This window comes from Synchiropus splendidus, chromosome 16, assembly GCF_027744825.2.
Source record: "Synchiropus splendidus isolate RoL2022-P1 chromosome 16, RoL_Sspl_1.0, whole genome shotgun sequence".
Lineage (NCBI taxonomy): Eukaryota > Metazoa > Chordata > Actinopteri > Syngnathiformes > Callionymidae > Synchiropus > Synchiropus splendidus.
The window spans coordinates 13925632-13942914 of NC_071349.1; the positions used below are offsets into that span (position 1 = coordinate 13925632).

General features: G+C 44.8%; 3 protein-coding genes across 10 annotated transcripts in view; 2 read left to right on the forward strand and 1 right to left on the reverse strand.

Annotated features, from left to right (window-relative positions):
- ganc (glucosidase, alpha; neutral C) lies at nucleotides 1–6991 on the forward strand. Of its 5 annotated transcripts, XM_053845988.1 has the most exons (23): nucleotides 1–143; nucleotides 395–457; nucleotides 541–643; nucleotides 706–833; nucleotides 1185–1358; nucleotides 1427–1455; nucleotides 1532–1628; nucleotides 1686–1869; nucleotides 1942–2086; nucleotides 2588–2823; nucleotides 2878–3147; nucleotides 3386–3529; nucleotides 3593–3689; nucleotides 3749–3850; nucleotides 4456–4630; nucleotides 5112–5180; nucleotides 5274–5338; nucleotides 5403–5479; nucleotides 5544–5618; nucleotides 5679–5792; nucleotides 5867–5979; nucleotides 6076–6176; nucleotides 6815–6991. In XM_053845988.1, exons 1-23 carry the CDS (start codon nucleotides 121–123, stop codon nucleotides 6919–6921), a joined length of 2691 nt encoding a protein of 896 aa, XP_053701963.1. In that variant the 5' UTR covers nucleotides 1–120; the 3' UTR covers nucleotides 6922–6991. The 5 variants fall into 5 exon arrangements, with proteins under 5 accessions (XP_053701963.1, XP_053701962.1, XP_053701964.1 ...); XM_053845987.1 differs by having other exon boundaries at nucleotides 1185–1628; nucleotides 2878–3004; nucleotides 3068–3147; XM_053845989.1 differs by lacking the exon at nucleotides 706–833.
- capn3a (calpain 3a, (p94)) lies at nucleotides 6859–16339 on the forward strand. Of its 4 annotated transcripts, none has more exons than XM_053845992.1 (22): nucleotides 6859–6974; nucleotides 8507–8780; nucleotides 8876–8945; nucleotides 9464–9582; nucleotides 9656–9789; nucleotides 9848–10016; nucleotides 10532–10615; nucleotides 10688–10779; nucleotides 10848–10925; nucleotides 10988–11148; nucleotides 11210–11379; nucleotides 11454–11465; nucleotides 11531–11739; nucleotides 13812–13848; nucleotides 14084–14161; nucleotides 14235–14292; nucleotides 14376–14449; nucleotides 14555–14623; nucleotides 14696–14774; nucleotides 14952–15068; nucleotides 15593–15651; nucleotides 15730–16339. In XM_053845992.1, exons 2-22 carry the CDS (start codon nucleotides 8529–8531, stop codon nucleotides 15754–15756), a joined length of 2148 nt encoding a protein of 715 aa, XP_053701967.1. In that variant the 5' UTR covers nucleotides 6859–6974; nucleotides 8507–8528; the 3' UTR covers nucleotides 15757–16339. The 4 variants fall into 4 exon arrangements, 3 of the variants coding, with proteins under 3 accessions (XP_053701967.1, XP_053701965.1, XP_053701966.1); XR_008412709.1 differs by lacking the exon at nucleotides 6859–6974 and having other exon boundaries at nucleotides 7140–8780; nucleotides 15730–15824; nucleotides 15921–16339; XM_053845990.1 differs by lacking the exon at nucleotides 6859–6974 and having other exon boundaries at nucleotides 7140–8780.
- znf106a (zinc finger protein 106a) overlaps nucleotides 16157–17283 on the reverse strand; it is a 12228-nt gene continuing 11101 nt past the window's right edge. The window contains exon 21 of the mRNA XM_053845983.1: nucleotides 16157–17175. Coding sequence (XP_053701958.1) covers nucleotides 17122–17175 — 54 coding nt within the window. The 3' untranslated portion in view covers nucleotides 16157–17121. The remainder of the gene's footprint in view (nucleotides 17176–17283) is intronic.

Consider the following 17283-nt stretch of genomic DNA (forward strand, 5'->3'; position numbering starts at 1 on the left):
CTAACGTCAACGGAACGGACAGAACGGAACTGTGCACATGTAAACAAATATTGTGGCGCTGCTCACTAACAAGTGTTCACTATTTTAAAGGAGACTTGCCCGTCGTCGGTTCGTGTTGACATGGCGAATCCACCAGATCTTAGGTAATATGACCTCAATCTTTAAAGCAACTATGTTTTGCTGTGATATGTTTTTCTGCACCTCTGTGCAACTATGTCATGAAATTAAGCATAAACTGCCGAAATATTATACAATGTGATACGTGTGTTAATCCCAAATATCAATTTAATCTTCATCAAGCTTTGAATGAAATTGTAAAACACTATTTGCTTAAATGAACATGCAGTCGAAAACACTTTTTTCCTCCAATAACACGTTTGTTTTATGGTCTCAGTTTTGTTCCAGATGATGAAGGGAAAGACAAGTTTAAGAAAAGTCATCAAGTTGCCTTTTACAAGTAAGTTAAACCTAATGACAAGTCTATTGTGCTGTAATACTGCAGCTGTGCGTGTAATAAATGTGCGTGATTCTTCGTTCAAGACGGCGGATGCAAGGGCCCAACTGTCGCCACAGAGCTCTGCTGGACTCGCTGGTGCTCACAGAGAAGGGCGCACGGTTTGAGCTGGAGGAGCTGGCGACACAGGTATCACATCTAAAACCCAAGAATTTACTTCACCCCTTCACCTGTTTTGTTTGTGGTTACAGAGCAAACTGCTTCTCCTGTTGTCACCCTGTAAAAGTGGAATGATACGGTTATTAATTGATGAACTTCATCCTGTCAAAGCTCGATACAGAGTCAAAGACGTGTTAGTTGATGAAACTCAGTGTGAAAAGTAAGTGTCTGTCGTTGGAAGTATATAGAATATTCTATAAATTTTAATATCTTGCTGAGTATTACTAAGTTGCATTACATTTCCATCAGTTACTTTTAGTCAAATTGAAAATTTGATGGAAATGTTCTCTGAATGATTTCATGTATATATATATACGTGTGTGTGTGTGTGTATATATATATATATATATATATGTGTGTGTGTGTGTGTGTGTGTGTGTGTGTGTGTGTGTGTGTTTTATATATATATATATATAACATAAAACAAAGAGCGTTAAGATTAAATATGTTGTAATATAAATATATATATATATATAAAACATTTCTTGGCCAATTATTTTCTTCTCTGCAGGTTGAGGTTGGAGGAACAGACCGAGGAGTATGTCGCCCTCCTCTGGTCAACATGTCAACACAGGCTCCGTGTGTGGCGTTTTCCGTTCCAAGTGGAGATTCTGTGCGGTGACAAAGTGTTGGTGACGCTCAACTCACAGGGAAAGCTTTGGTTTGAGACTCTCCAAATGCAGAAGTATAAAGACAACCTCTTATTTAGTGGTAAAACAAACCTTGAATCGCTGCCTTTGTGTGTCTTCTCAGAGCCTCGAGTCACAGCAGTGAGGTCAGAGGTTGGTGCAACATTTGCTGCATATTTTTCCATAGAAATAACACAGAGATGTTCCAGCTTGTTTTGTGTGTGTGCAGGCCCCAATAGCGTCGGGCTGGACTTCTGTCTTCATGACATCCATCATGTGTTTGGTCTCCCCGAGCATGCGGATCATCTGCGGCTGAGAGACACCAGGTACATGTTGATCCAGTTCAGAACCTTCCTCTGTAACATGTTTTCATCACGCATCAGGGGTGGTGAGCCTTATCGGCTGTACAACCTGGACGTCTTCGCCTACGACTTGCACTCCCGCCTGGGCCTTTACGGCTCGGTACCTCTGCTGGTGGCCCACAGTCCTGACAGATCTTTGGGAATATTTTGGCTTAACGCCTCAGAGACTTTTGTCAACATCAGTCACAACCCCAATGACCTTCAGGTGTAGTCCGCCTTTTTGTCTCTGTCTCCTCTAGAGTTGTGCATTTGCTTATGTGATGTTTGTCCACTCTAGGATGAGCAGACTCCGCCCCTGAAGAGGAGGCGGGTGCAGCCTCACACTAATGTACACTGGCTGTCAGAGAGTGGAGTGATTGACTGCATGGTTCTGCTTGGACCCAGTCCACAGCAGCTGTTCACCCAGTATGCTCAGCTAACAGGTACAAACAACAGTTTGCACTAAGGAGCAAAGACGTTCTTATGGAAAAAGGAGCGATAAAATGCGTGAGGTCGACTTAACGTTAACTTAACGTGCATTTCAAAAGTACATGCCAAGTACATCTTTCCGTTGTAGTGACTTGTTTGCGGTAGTTCGCTTTTTAAATTGCATGTTACGTCTTGTTAATAAACATCAGAGAACTCTTTCTCAACCTCAGTTTTTAAATCCACTTTGTATTTTTTTAATCAAAAATCATTGCCATGGACCATTGATTCTTAACCATGGGGACGGGGCCCATAGTTGAGCCGCGAGCGCCCCCTAGAGGGCCGTTAGAAGTTTTTTGTTTTCACCTCTGGGCTATGAGACGAGTTTTAATACACTTGCCACATATGGCGGCATGTGTGGCGCCCCCAACAGTAAGATCTGTACGTGAAAGCACGTACAGTTTTTCATGGAGATACTTTCATTTACACTTTACACTCTGCATGTGTCTCTCCATCAGGATTCCAAACCCTGCCCCCGGTGTTTGCGCTGGGCTATCACCAGAGCCGCTGGAACTACAACGACGACACTGACGTGAGGCAAGTGGACGCTGGGTTCGACTCTCACCACATCCCTTATGATGTCCTCTGGCTGGACATCGAGCACACGGACGGGAAGAGATACTTTACCTGGGACCCCGTTTGTTTTCCGGATCCGAGCGGTTTGCAGCGGCATCTGGAGAAGAAAAAGAGAAAGGTGAAGTTGAATTTCCATCAAAGCGGCCAAGTCATGAAAGTAAACATTTCACAGCTGGTGGTGATCAGTGATCCGCACATCAAAGTGGATCCCGACTGGTCGATCTACTGTGAAGCCAGAGATGGGGGACACTTCATCAGGAGCAGAGACGGACACGTATTCGAAGGCACTTGCTGGCCAGGTATCACCAGCCCGTGCTCTGTTCAGGTGCTATTCACTTCATTCAAATCTACTTCTGTTCCAGGACCGTCGTCCTATCTTGATTTTAGCAGCCCACACACGCGAGCGTGGTACTCCAGACTCTTCTCCCTGGATAAATACGAGGTCACTCACTGAGGCAGGCTTTTTGCTAGGTGGGCGTCTGGGCGTCTGCAAAACAGCTTTGGCCACCAGATGCCACCATATACACCGGCGTAATCTAGCGGCCAAGCTACGGTCGGGAATGGTTCGTCCATTTTTTCATGTTTTGCAGACGCCCAGATGCCCTCCTACCTAGAAGCCTACACTGAGGTGATTCACGAGATAAGTGACTCTTCATGGGGAGGTTCTCCTGTTCACTCAGGGTTCCACAGCGACGTTGCATGTGTGGAACGACATGAACGAGCCGTCTGTGTTCAGCGGCCCAGAACAGACGATGCCCAAAGATGCAGTGCATGACGGGGGCTGGGAACACAGGGAGCTACACAACTTATATGGCTTTTACCAGGTTTGTGTTTGAGCGATCCGACGACTAAGCCACGAAAATAGAGGTTTTGTATTTGTGTTCCAGCACATGGCCACGGTGGACGGATTGATGACTCGGTCGGGTGGGTTTGAGAGGCCCTTCGTGTTGTCCCGCTCCTTCTTCGCCGGATCACAACGACTAGGTTGTTTGGGATGTCTGCGTCACTTCAAAGGCTTATTTTCATGATGTCACGTGATGCAGGAGCCGTGTGGACCGGCGACAATGTTGCGACTTGGGAGTATCTGAAGATTTCCCTTCCAATGCTCCTGTCTTTAAGTGTAGCTGGGATCATGTTCTGTGGAGGTGAGCAACACGGTGGAAGTAAAACAGTGTTGTGGATTGACAGGGTCTTTTTGACGGGTGACCCACATGCAGCAGGGAGGCGACTGAGACAAGGTCAAGTCCAACAATTCAACAATAAAACTAACAAAATACACTCAACTTCACCATTAGAAGGAGGCAGGTAAACAAAGAACAAAAAAATTACTATACAGTAACAGAATTACACTCTACTTCTACATTAGAAGGAGGCAGGAGAAACAAAACGATACAAAAAATATCTCAACACTAGAGGGAGACACAGTCGGGAAAATAAAATCAAACAGTTCAGAAACCAAAACCAGCGTCCATGAGCTCAAAACAACGGAGGAGAACCAGAGTCCAAGAGACAGAGTAGGTCCACAAGATTGGGGCGAGAGGAACCATGGAGAACGGGCACAGACACGGGAAACAAAGGAGATGGATCAACATAAACTCCCAAACTCGGGAAGAAGATCCCCAATCCTGGAAGAGAGCAGGAGAGAAAGCAGGAGGCAGTCCAAAACAATACGACTAGATGCGGGGGATTGGTGACACTTTGCTTTGTTTGGTGCAGTAATACCTCAGAGATGTTTATTTATTTGTTTCAGCTGATGTCGGCGGGTTCGTTCAGGATCCAGACCCAGAGTTGCTGGTGCGTTGGTACCAGGCCGGATCCCTGCAGCCCTTCTTCCGAGGTCACTCTGAGAGGCAGACGAAGCGCCGGGAGCCGTGGCTATTTGGGGAGGAGGTCACTGCTGCCATCCGCACTGCAATCCAGCACAGGTTTGAATCAACATCCGGGTTTTGGATCCAATATATTATCTGCAAAAAAAAATTAATGACATCAAATTATCATGTTTGAAAGTCTCGAGTATCTAGTGTTTTATACTTGTCTCGTATAGTCTCTCACAACCTAAATATTATTGTGTGTTTTACACACTGAAGGAATTTGGAATGCAAATACCTTCATGTTGTGAGCTACCGTAAATGACTTTAACTGAAGAACACAAGGGCAGTACTGTACACTGGTACACCAGTACACACAAGTGGAAATAGGCATGATATTTTTCTAATAATTTCCAAAGTGAATCAAATAAAACAGTAAATCAGATGATGAAAAATATGAATATGATAGCAGGGGCCCAAATAAAATCCCGACTATAGTGTATTTTGGGGGCTGAAGTATGAGCAAATTTGTCAAGATACAGTAAAAAATCAAATTGATTGATCAAACTGAAGATAGTTTTTGATGACCTGTGCCCAGGTACTGCTTGCTGCCGTACTGGTACACGGTGTTCCACCAGTCTCACACCTCCGGCATGCCTGTTCTTCGGTGAGTCTCCTGTCTGCTTTTCTCATTCATATACTTCCTTTGTCGCCAGGTTAATAAAACATGTATCCAAAATGCTGTTTAAACATTTCCCAGACCTCTTTGGGTGGAGTTCCCTGAAGATACCACGACCTTTGACCTGGACAACCAGTACATGATTGGTAAACTTTTTAAAGAGTCATTGGAGTTTTGTTTTCCAAACTGACGCGCTGTAATGTGACGTAGGAGGAGCGCTGCTGGTCTGTCCTGTCACAGATCCAGGTGCGGGAGACGTCAGTGTCCTGCTGCCTGGACCTGATCAGGTCATCATTTACACCACAAGGATTTCAACACCAACACCAAGGCTCTAATGGTGTGTCTTCTTAGGTCTGGTATGATGTGCAGTCTGCAGTGGCGCACAGCGGAGGCAGAACTTTAAATCTTCCCGTGACTCTGGAGACTGTGAGTTTAAGGAAAGCACCTCATGAATGAAATATGTTTTAGAGCTTCATTTTTTGTCAGGTTCCTGTTTTTCAGAGGGGAGGGACGGTGGTCTGCAGGTCTGAAGGAAGTGGCTCCTGCTCCTGGGAATATCAGCAGCTGCCGCTGTCCGTCACGGTGGCGTCAGACACACAGGTAGTTTGAAATGATTTATTACATGTCATGACTGTTGTTCTCAGCAACTTTCATGTGTTTCACCTGCACTGCAGGGGTCAGCAGACGGGGAGCTATACTTGGACGACGGCTGGTCCTTTCGTTATCGGGACGAAAAAGCCTTCTGTCGACGCAGATTCACACTGCACTCTGGGCGTCTGCTCTGTGGGTGAGTCCGACAGTCCGACAAGTCTATGCTGTCGGTGAGTCCGACAGCATAGACTTTAACAATATGTTGTTCAACATGTTTGTCGTCTTGTTTTAGGAGTCCTGTGGGTGAAGAGGGGACATTCGACTGCAGCAGGGTGATCCAGTCAGTCACCATTCTGGGTGTGAAAGACAAACCGTCCTCTGTCAGTGTGACAGGTGAGAAGTGAGCTCACTTTGTCAATGGTATATGATCCATCAAAAATAAATAAATAATAAATTTTAATTCGAGAATTTGTGATGAATTAATCTAAGATGAATCACAGTTTAATGGTATAAGAATATTTGCCTCAAGAAGCATTTTTTCTATTTGAATGAATTTGGTATATTACTGAATCAAATGATGGACCCATACATACATTTAAACAACAAAATATTGTTTATTTTGCATCAGTTTGACAAAAACAAAAAATAAATCACGATGGTGGCTATAATTCAAGTTTTTATATCACCTTATTTAAACTAAAGCTCTTTTAATGTAAAATATTAGTATTAGAATTTCTATTAAATAAAATAAAATTAGTTTGCTATTTTATTGCTATTTAAAAAATATATTTTAATAGATGCAGGATGAAGTAAATTGTTTGTGTAAAACTGTCCTCTCTAGAGTGGCTGATAGCTCGTGTTTGGGCTGCAATGAAGTGAGGATGACAAATCACATCCCATAATAGTTTGACATGTCAGTAAAGTCGGTAAAGTGGGTTTGCTATTGACGCTTAACAAGTAATTCCACATTTCAGCGCACAAAGGAACCATCTTTGTAAAGAAATGAAATGTTTCTTCTCTTTATTTGTCAGGAGTGAAGAAGCCTCCTCCCTTTAAGTATGAAGGGACTTGCTGTAGACTCACCATCACAAACCTGGGGCTCAGTGTGGCAGAAGACTGGAAAATAAAGTACCATTAATGGGAGTGAGAACACGCATTTTGTTTGGTATAAAGATGAAACAAAACAAAGAGGTACTGTTCAAACTTGAGCTTTTCCTCTGTCGTCTTATTTCCAAAGTACAGCTTGAGTAACTGTCTCCGGTTGCCATGGTAACCTCTTACCAAGTGTCTAGTTGACAGTTTTTTTTTAACGGGGTTGTATTTGTTGGGGACTCTGAACGAGCCTCTTGCACGCCGATTGTTTATGGACACAAATGCTAGTAAAATGGGAAACGCTTGCATAAGCTGACTGACAACAGCGGAGGGGTGAAGGTTCAAAGACAAAGGTGAAACTGATGCTCAAATCAAGAGTTGCTCACTGGTCAAGTCTGGATCTGAAGATGTTTGTTGACAGAGTTGAGTCATTCAAATAAACTTAATTTTGTCAAGAAAGTATTTTGCTGAACTAAGTGTGAAAACACTGTTTTGTTTACATTCATTTTGAAGGAAACAAACTAGTCAACCAGACTATGAATGGAAGTCGGGAAGTAAACGCTGCACATGTTCTGAAATAGGACGTACGTCTTAACATGTAATTCGTGAGCACTATAACTATGGAAGTAGAATTGAATAAGACAAAGATCTAGGTATAAATTCACATGTGATTCCAGTCGATGCCTGTTAACATGAACACGTTGAGAAACACTACAACCTAAAAGTTGTTGACGTTATTGTACTGAACCCTGAAACGGAAGGAAAAGTGAATCATATTTTTAAGAGCTAACGTTGCACATTGACCCAAAACAGTAGCTTCCCAAACTACATTATTTCTGTTACATAACTAAAGCGCATTTGTGCGTTAGTTAGCGCACAGTTCCACCATTCATGGCCAAGAAATATTTGACACACATTAAGAACAAGCTGGAATGAAATGGAATTGTTTCATTTTTAATGATTTTTATGCTTCATATAAGGAAAAAAAAACAATTGAGTCATTAATAAAGAAGGAAATATAGCTTCAAATATGGCATCAAAATGCTCACATTTTTTTCAGAGAACTCTTTTTGTACTCGCTTTTACGAGTCAGAGACATAGTTTTGGTGAATGCGTTAGTTGGGCAAATGAAGCGAAGACACGTGAATGTGTCCAAATCTTCTTGGTATCGCCGACATGCTGCAGTTATGCTGAGAGTGCTCGACTGGCTCCATTGAGAACAGGTTTAAACAGGTTGAATGCCTTCTGCTGAGGCAGGTGAACTACCCAGCGCTCTTTACATGCCCTCTGCTCCAGCCCACTGGCCTTTTTGTCACCCAACAATGATGACAGCAAAACACACAGCCGGGGGAAAGATCTTTGTCAGTTGGACCAATGGCGATGCAACAAACGGAGATCCTTGTGATGTGTGCCACTCTGTGATTGTGTATTTGCATGGTAATGCCAAGGTGAATGCACCTGCTCTCTCGTCTACCGTTGCATCGACCGCGACGAAGGAAAGGGGGGCGCGTCACGCCGCTTACAGCCAATCAGACAATCGCTGTTGGGATTCACGCCAGCTGTTTTTGTTTTTGCGAGCTTTGTAAGACTTGACCAATGTGGCGAAAGTCAGTTTCTTATTTTCAACACAGAAAGGGAAAAGGCAAAGTTAAGATGCCCTATAGACCGTCTGGCTTTATCTGCGACCGGCTGATCCGGGAGCGGGAGAGGAGAGACGGTGAAGGCTCTTTGATCAAGCCTCTGCGCTTCAACAGCCAGGACTTTAACACCATCAAAGAGGAGTACCTTCAGAGGAAGACCTTGTTTGAGGATGAAACCTTTCCAGCATCGGTGGAGTCCTTGGGATTCAGGGACCTCGGGCACAAATCCAACAAGGTCAAGAACATCGTCTGGAAGAGGCCGAAGGTAGGGAGTGGAGGTGGCAGTTAGAAGGATGGGAATGGGAATCGTCTGGGATCACTGTTTCATGTAATCTCAGTTATCTTCATTGCTGTTCGCAGGAAATTTGCGAGAACCCTCAGTTCATTGTTGGTGGCGCCAACAGGACTGACATCTGCCAGGGAGACCTCGGTAAAACACTGCTGCCATTCCTGATGATGAATATCTGTTGTGCGCCGTGATACTTCTCTGTGTAGTTTAAGAGGAAATAGCAGGAAAGGACCAGTCCAACCTTCACCTGCAGTGGCCTCCCTGCTTTATGCTTACTCTCGCGGAAGAACATCCAACCAGTTGTGCTTCTGTTTATGTTGAGCAACGTACAAACAATGGGAGACACACAAAGGCTGGATCATAGCGCAGTGTTTTTCAACCTTTTTCAAGCCACGGCACGCTCGGTTCATTGAAAAAATGCCAGTGCACACCACCAAAGGAACCTCGGCCAAAGCGCAGTTGTGCTTAAAGTCCTATAGAAAATCGCTATTCATTTGTGGAAGACTGTAGCTACTGTCACTTGGTTGTGCTTTTGCCAGGCTTCTTACGGAAACAAATGGAAAATATATCATGATTTATTTATTTATGGAACATCTAGTTCCAGCATGAGCCCAGACCATTTTAAACACTTGAGTCGAGCGTCCGCCTCTTGTCCCCAGGTGACTGCTGGTTGCTGGCGGCTATTGCTTGTCTCACCCTGAACGAGAAACTTCTCTTCCGGGTGGTTCCTCCAGAGCAAAGTTTTTCTGATGGCTATGCAGGCATCTTCCACTTCCAGGTTCCTTCCACTCGACTTGTTTTGTTATTCGATGTTACCAGCCTTTTTTTAAAGAGCGGATTCGCTTTTCCAGTTCTGGCGCTACGGCGACTGGGTGGACGTGGTCATCGACGACCGCATCCCGACCTCCAACAACCAGCTGGTGTTTACCAAGTCTGCTGAGAGGAATGAGTTCTGGAGCGCTCTCCTGGAGAAGGCCTACGCTAAGTGAGTAGGAGGATGAAAGGGAACAAATCCCGGTGATAAAACTTTTCTCTGTGTTCAGGCTGCACGGCTCTTACGAGGCCTTGAAAGGTGGCAACACCACAGAGGCCATGGAGGACTTCACTGGTGGGGTAACTGAGTTCTACGAGTTGAAGGAAGCACCCAAAGAGCTGTACAAGATCATGAAGAAAGCTCTGGAGAGAGGCTCCCTCATGGGCTGTTCCATTGATGTGAGCACTGTTTACCAATAAATATCTTAGAATGACTATCTTATCCTATGACACATGACCATGGAAACCTTTTAAACATTAAACCTTTATACCGTGGCGAAATTACCTGGATAAGTAGTTCAACCTGATAATTCTGAGTTACATGATTGGGTCGACCCGGTATTTGGACCCGGGTCAATAAACATGGGGATTTATCGGCATCAGCTCGGGCTCCCGGTGCCATGACAACTCATCCCACTTTCCCTAGTGAATCTCTGGCTTTGGCTCTCACCCTGTAATGACAGGCTGTGACCCAAGTTAAATAAAAGAAAAGTATTTTAAAAAATGTATTATATTTAAAGAAAGAAATGAACAGTTCAGTAATGAGAAATGACAGAACCAAACAGTTTAGTCCACGCCCACATTGGCGCTTCAAAGAGACCCTGTCAGTCAAGTCCAACCCAGTGACCGGATTGAAGCACATCTTTTTTTTGTATTTTACTGTTGATAACTTCATATATTATTAAATGTTGCAGTCGCTGGTTCCTGCTCGCTATGAAACCCGCACTTTGACTGGTCTTGTGAAGGGCCACGCCTACTCTGTGACCGCCGTGGAGGAGGTAAAGCCAAGTTCTTTTTGCGGGGAGTGTATTAGAGACAAACATTTTTAAAAAGCCTTTCTGTTTGTTTAGTGTAAACTTCTCAGCAAGGACACTAAAGTTCGACTGGTGCGTCTCAGGAACCCCTGGGGTCAAGTGGAATGGAACGGACCCTGGAGTGACAAGTAAAACAAACCTTCGTTTTTCAGTGGTCCGTTCTGGGCTAAGCTTTTTTAATGTCGACCTCCGGCAGCTCGAAGGAGTGGGCCATGCTGTCCACGGCTGACAAAGACAGGTTGCAGCACCAGAGTGCAGAGGATGGGGAGTTCTGGTAAGTGATCTGGAGCTGGGAATAAAATAAAAGTCTGAAAATAAGTGACTTTTTTCTTTAAGGATGTCATTTGAGGACTTTAAAAAGAACTTCACCAAGATTGAGATCTGCAACCTGACCCCGGACGCCCTGGAGGACGACAAGATCCACAAGTGGACCGTGTCCGTGAACGAGGGCCGCTGGGTGAGGGGCTGCTCGGCTGGCGGCTGCAGGAACTACCCAGGTACCGTGCTTCGCTTCCAAGTTATCTGTCCGTCTAAGTCATTAAACTGGTGGTCCGACAGAGACCTTCTGGACCAACCCTCAGTACCGGCTTCGTTTGCTGGAGGAGGACGACGATAATGAGGAGAACGAGATGGGCTGCACCTTCGTGGTGGCGCTGATGCAGAAGAACAGGAGGAAGGAGCGCAGAATGGGAGGCAACCTTTACACCATAGGATTCGCCATCTACGAGGTTTACATCGGTTACATTTTCACCTTCTAGCTTGACATTTCCTGAGCAATAATCCCTGTCTTTTTTCTGAACAGGTTCCAAAGGAGGTACGGCAGCACTTCCGAAACAGCTGTTTCCGCTCTCCATCAGCTGCTAATCCTCTCTTGTCCAGATGCACGGCAACAAGCAGCACATGCCCAAAGACTTCTTCCTGTTCAACAACACCAAAGCACGGAGCAAGTCCTACATCAACCTGCGGGAGGTGACCCAGCGCTTCAGCCTGAGCCCCGGAGAGTATGTCATCGTTCCTTCCACCTACGAGCCGCACCAGGAGGGAGAGTTCATCCTGCGTGTCTTCTCCGAAAAGAGGAACACGTCAGAGTGAGTGGGGTCGGCGGTCGGGGGGACAGGCCATTGATTTCCCTGCTTGATGCCAAACTAACGTTGCACATTTAAATGTGAAGCCGTCTCTGTGGGGATGGGTATTGGTGGAGTCCATGATAGCCCAACTTCAGTTCCCATTAAGCATATTTCCCTTCCTCTAATTCCAATATCCAATGCGGACATGTCTTGAGTTGAAACAAGCAACTTCTTAACGTTATGTCCAAGTAAACACCAGTAGTTACTTGAATGAGCCACGTCTCATGTCTTGTTGGTGGCAGAGCTCCTCATACATCTAGCAAAAGGAGCTACTGACACACATCTGAGCTGAAAACTTGGTACTATGTTTCCACTGAACTGTCTGGGTCGGTTTGTCTTGGGTAGTTCCTTTACCCCATGCCTGTCTTGCGCCCCCCATCAAGTGTAGAAGCCTTTTTGGGGAGCAGGGATGTGAAGACGTTGCATTGTTTTAGTGTTTGTTTTAGCATTTTTTGATCTATCTATCCATTGATCGATTAAGTCTGGTGATCTTCAGTAACTTGGGGAAAATCAAGCTGCGTCTTTCCTCCTCGCTGTCTCCTCATGCAGACAGCTGTGCTGCAGCCACATCACAGCAGTGAAAACAGTTACTTCAGGGTGCTGCATTATTCATTTAAGCAAATCTGTCTGTCAAAAAAATCAGGTGTTTATCAGCCCAATAAAGGCGAAAACCTGTGAGTTATCAAACATCCGCACACATTGCGAGTCCTGGACCGCTGCGCTGCGCTCCTGTTCCTAAGCACAATTTTCCTGCAGCTCCCGGCTGCACACCTCAGTGTTCTGGGAGCAGTTGCAGTTGAAGTTGTTTTTGAATGATGTTGTCCGGCCAGACAGCGATCAGACCCTTTACTGCCCGGCATTTATCATGTTTGTGTGGAGTCGCGCTGCACACGTGGTTTCCGGCATCTAGCGCCGAGTCGCCTTGATCACCAAAGTGCAGGTCTCCAGCCGGGATGAAGTCACTTGTGTTCACATCTCGGAAACAACATATGAGTAACTGCCCAAGACAAACCGACCCAGTCCGATCTCCTCTGACGCCACCCAGGGTCCAAGCTAAGCTAATACCCCTCCCTACTTTACGTCTTTTGCTCGTGTGTCTGGTCTGCTGGTGGGGTTTGGACGGGGCTGCTTGATGTTGGGGGTCTGCAACACGAACAGATGATTTTAACAACAATTTGATTTGTAGAGTTGGAACAAATCGGCCCCAGTTCGAAGCGGTTATGGAATCTTTTTTAGGACAAGCCACGTCAGATTCGAGCGTGATCTGGTAAACTTGAGAGAAATGTTCAATTCTGCACAATCCAGCCTCGACAAACCTCCCGAACCAGGCTGCTCAGAAGGGACGGGACCACGCCGAGCCGGATCAGGACCAGGCTGCGTGACGGATGCAGATGGGAAACAAGAGATGGAAAATGTTTACTGTTTGTTTTTTACCTCCACAGAGGGATTAATTCTGTGTTTTCCAAACGTCACTCTGACACAAACTATTTTCAACAAGGTCATTGTAGTGTAAAAATACACAAGTGTACTCAGGTGCTCAGTCAGCTTCTTTAGCTAGTTGGCTAGTGACCTCGTACCAAAGCAAGTATTGAACTACTCAATAATCGTTGGAAATACACAAAATAGTTTCATATATAAATGTATTTTTGAAAATCGACATTGTAGATGCTAGCATAATGTCACATCGTACCCTTTTTTTTAAACAATTTAAACACATTTCGTAACAAATTATATGTTCCAGATTCAAGATTCAAACAATGGAGTGATAACAAATGGCATTGTTTTGTCCTTATCAAGGATGTTGAAGAAGGAAGAGAGACAAAAATGAACCTGCCTCCTTTAAGGGCCTTGAGGAGTTAGTTTTGTCACAAAACATGTTTAAGAAAAACACATTTTTTTAGAGAGATACTGTATAAAACCTTGAGGTAAATGTGTTTTTGTGTGATAGAATGAGCGACTCAGTGTTTCTGTGGTGGACATCAGAGGCATGATGTTGTCACCGTGGTGACTGCTTTTTATTGGTCTTCTCCCAGGGAGATAGAGAACAGGATCGAGGCGGATCATCCGTGGGTAAGTGTCGTTTCCGATAAGTCTCATGAGCGTCGCATGAAACCGAAAATTTCAAAGGTCATGAGCTGACAACACAAAGAGCCCGGGAAGTCAGTTTGATTGAAAATCTCTGTGACATTTGCGGACAAACCCAAATAGCAACATCACATCTGAAAGAATAGTTGAAGTCAAGTGGGAAACATTCACTAACTCTCACTTTTTCCCTTTGACTTTCTCAATTATCTCTTCGATCCAGCCGGAGCCTTCCACACCGGGCGACGACAGCGAAGAGGAAAACCTGTTCCGGGGCATGTTTCAGGAGCTGGGTGGTGAGGTGAGTACTATGACCTTCATGAACATGGGAACTGGAGAAAGATGGACAGTTGATTTTCAAAATGTGACCGCAGGACATGGAGCTGACTGCCAGTGACCTGCAACAAGTTCTGAACCGGTTGATCATTAAACGTGAGTTTTAGTTAAAGCAATTCATTTTCCCTCTTTGAAGATCTTAAGAGAGTATTATCCAGTTTTTTCCCTGTGTCCCGCAGACAAGGAGGGACGGAGCAATTGCTTCAGTCTGGAGAGCTGCAGGAGCATGGTGGCCTTGATGGACGTATCCTTCGTATCAAATGCATCGGGCTGTGTGACCCGAAAAGGAGCGCGACCAGTCTGAACTAAACTAACGTTTGGTCTGTACTGAAAGTGTTGACTTTAACCGGGCGGCCAGATGGACGGCACCGGCAGGCTCAACCTCCGAGAGTTCAGAATTCTCTGGAATAAAATCAAACATTGGCAGGTGAGGAGGAACGTCTCTTGGATCCTACTGTGAAGTACAAGCACTGTGTTGTCTGCGCTTCAACCCTCACAGAGAATCTTCAAACATTACAACTCAGAAGACTGCGGCAGCATCAACAGCTATGAGATGAGGAACGCCATCAATGATGCAGGTACGGAACCTCTCACTCTCTGGCTCAAGTTCAACCTCACACCTCACTAATAAACAGAACTTTTGTGACTAACCAGGTGTTTTAAAAAAGGTCCGTTCTGCCGCTCACCTGACAACCTGAATTCATCTTCTGAATGTTGTTGTCACCGTACAGCCATGTGTCTTGTGTCCCGCTCAGGCTTCCGCCTCAACAACCAGCTGTACGACCTCATCGCTATGCGCTACGCCAACGAGAAAATGAACATCGACTTTGACAGCTTCATCTGCTGCCTGGTCCGTCTCCAGGCCATGTTCCGTGAGTGTCTGGTCCAGGATTGATTCCAGTGTATTGTCCTGAGTGGATTTTTTTCTTACGGTTTCACATAGTTTTTCATTTAAATTACAATGAGCACAAGAAGTTTTGAATCCAAAAGAATGTTTTGACCCCAGAAAGCAATGTTCTGAATAGATACAATAAGTAATTTGAATAAATTTATTTATTTGTCTTGTTTATTCTGATTTTAAAAATGGCTTCAGGTGTTAAGAAATACATTTTAATCCAAAACAATGTTTTGATCATGAAAAAAGGAATTGACTAAAAGTTTGACGCTGCAAAATTAGGTTTGAATTCTGTTTTGAATGTGGGAAAAATGTGAAAAAAATATCTATAGTTTGGAATTGCTGGTAAAAGTTTTCACAAAAAACAAACACTATTTTCAATGACAAACTATGAACCCTAATTCAGCTCAACAATAGTCAGTTTATATTGGCACGAAGTCTTTTTGTAGTTGACTTGAGCGCCCCCTTCTGAGCTTCAACTTGCTCATTGCTTCCCTCCAGGAGCTTTCCAGGCATTCGATCAGAACGGCGACGGAATCATCAGTCTCAGTGTGCTGGAGGTGAGGAGAGCTTCTCTAAACTCCTCTGGATCTACTGACTGAATTACAGTTGAATTCACCGACCATGCTTCCCTGCAGTGGCTGCAGTTGACCATGTACACCTAAGAGAGGACCGTCTCCTCGCCCGAATCCACAGAAGGACCAGAAATACCAGCCTTTTACCTCAGCACTGGGTGGGAACCACCTGCCAGTCACTCCTCCTGCTGCCGCACTCTGTCTGCGGTGACGTCAACATCACCGTGTAATTTCCTGGAGCATTTATTTCACAGCCATCGATCGTCGTTCTTGTCAAGACACTCCACAGCTCTTCGCTCACAGCTGAGCAAGTCATGTGACCTCCAGCTCACAGCAGGTCCAGAGCCCGGCAGCAGCAACATCCGCCCACATGATTCATCCAGCAGGAGAACTTGTAACATGCATCAATAAAAGTTGGTCGACTTTGGTAACTGGGATGGACGGCGGAGTGTTTCCCGTTCTTTTTCCACAAATCAACCATACTCATGTTTTATAGTCAGCTTTAATAGTTATTATAAATGTCACAGATTGAACTTTGAATAATGACAAGTACAAAAAGGTGAAGAAACTCCGGAATGCCGGGCAGAGTCGGGAACATGGTGTTTTTCCTCAGGTGGCAGCAGTGAAACGAGAAATTTTGGGCGGCAGCAGTTTCGGTGAATGAAGTGATGGCATGGGAGATGAATCTAAATCTTTCTTCCTGACACTTCCATCGAACACGTCTGTCGCACTTCCTTCACCTCCTCCCAAATCTGACGCCATCAGTTCGATGCCTCCAATAAAAAAAGTTTAAAATAAAAAAACAAAACAAAAAAAAAAACCTTTTCGAAACAAACATTCCCAGACGGAATTTTGTCACAACACTCTGAATAACCCGAAAACACAGATAAGCACACACCAGCATCACTTCCTGGTTCTGTTTTCACGGCAAATTCGCACAGAAGTCGCACTGCACTGCACCGAAATCCCTCAAACTCTCGACATCTATGAGCAACAGAAACCTCAATCTTAAATCTCTGACAGGAAAAAAAAAGTAGTGCAAAATTTAAGTCTTAAAGAAATCGTTTTAAAATCACTCTGGATCAGGTGTGAACGACAAAAAAAGCTGCTCAAAAACATCACGAAACGATAAAACATCTTTAATCCCATGCCATACTCCCTACAACTAACACTGTTCCCTGTCGCCACGGCAACTCCCGAGTTTCTTCAGAAAACATGTCACAACTGTTGGTGTAACTTTGGTCACTGCAGTGTTGTCTGACTGAAACACACAACACTGTGTTAGAACAAGAATACAAAAGTCAGTCGTCGTTTCAGTAGCGGGATGTGGTTTGGAATCCAACGGACGGAGTCTTCAGAGACATTCGACCGACATGGTGGGTCCCGATAAACATCCCCCCCCCCAATATGAGGGGTTATGAAGGATAGGGGTTTAAGGAAGGAGCAGGTGAGTCCTCAAAGCTCCAGCCCAGTTTCCTGGGCGTGTTTCTTCATGTGCATGAGAATGGCCTGGGATGAAGAGAATCCAAGGATGAGAACGCCACACAGTAAGGCTGTCGAACACAGCGGACTCAAACGACTTTCTATGGATATCATATTAAACTGCCATTGTACCGA

Coding starts and splice junctions, on each gene's coding strand:
- capn3a (XM_053845990.1), top strand. CDS start 8,472: ATGTGGCGAAAGTCAGTTTCTTATTTTCAACACAGAAAGGGAAAAGGC. Junction 10,926..10,987: donor GCAGAGGATGGGGAGTTCTG/GTAAGTGATCTG, acceptor TTTTTCTTTAAG/GATGTCATTTGAGGACTTTA. Junction 14,162..14,234: donor TTCAGGAGCTGGGTGGTGAG/GTGAGTACTATG, acceptor ATGTGACCGCAG/GACATGGAGCTGACTGCCAG.
- ganc (XM_053845984.1), top strand. CDS start 121: ATGGCGAATCCACCAGATCTTAG. Junction 3,148..3,385: donor TCTCCCTGGATAAATACGAG/GTCACTCACTGA, acceptor CTGTTCACTCAG/GGTTCCACAGCGACGTTGCA. Junction 5,181..5,273: donor TCCGGCATGCCTGTTCTTCG/GTGAGTCTCCTG, acceptor AACATTTCCCAG/ACCTCTTTGGGTGGAGTTCC.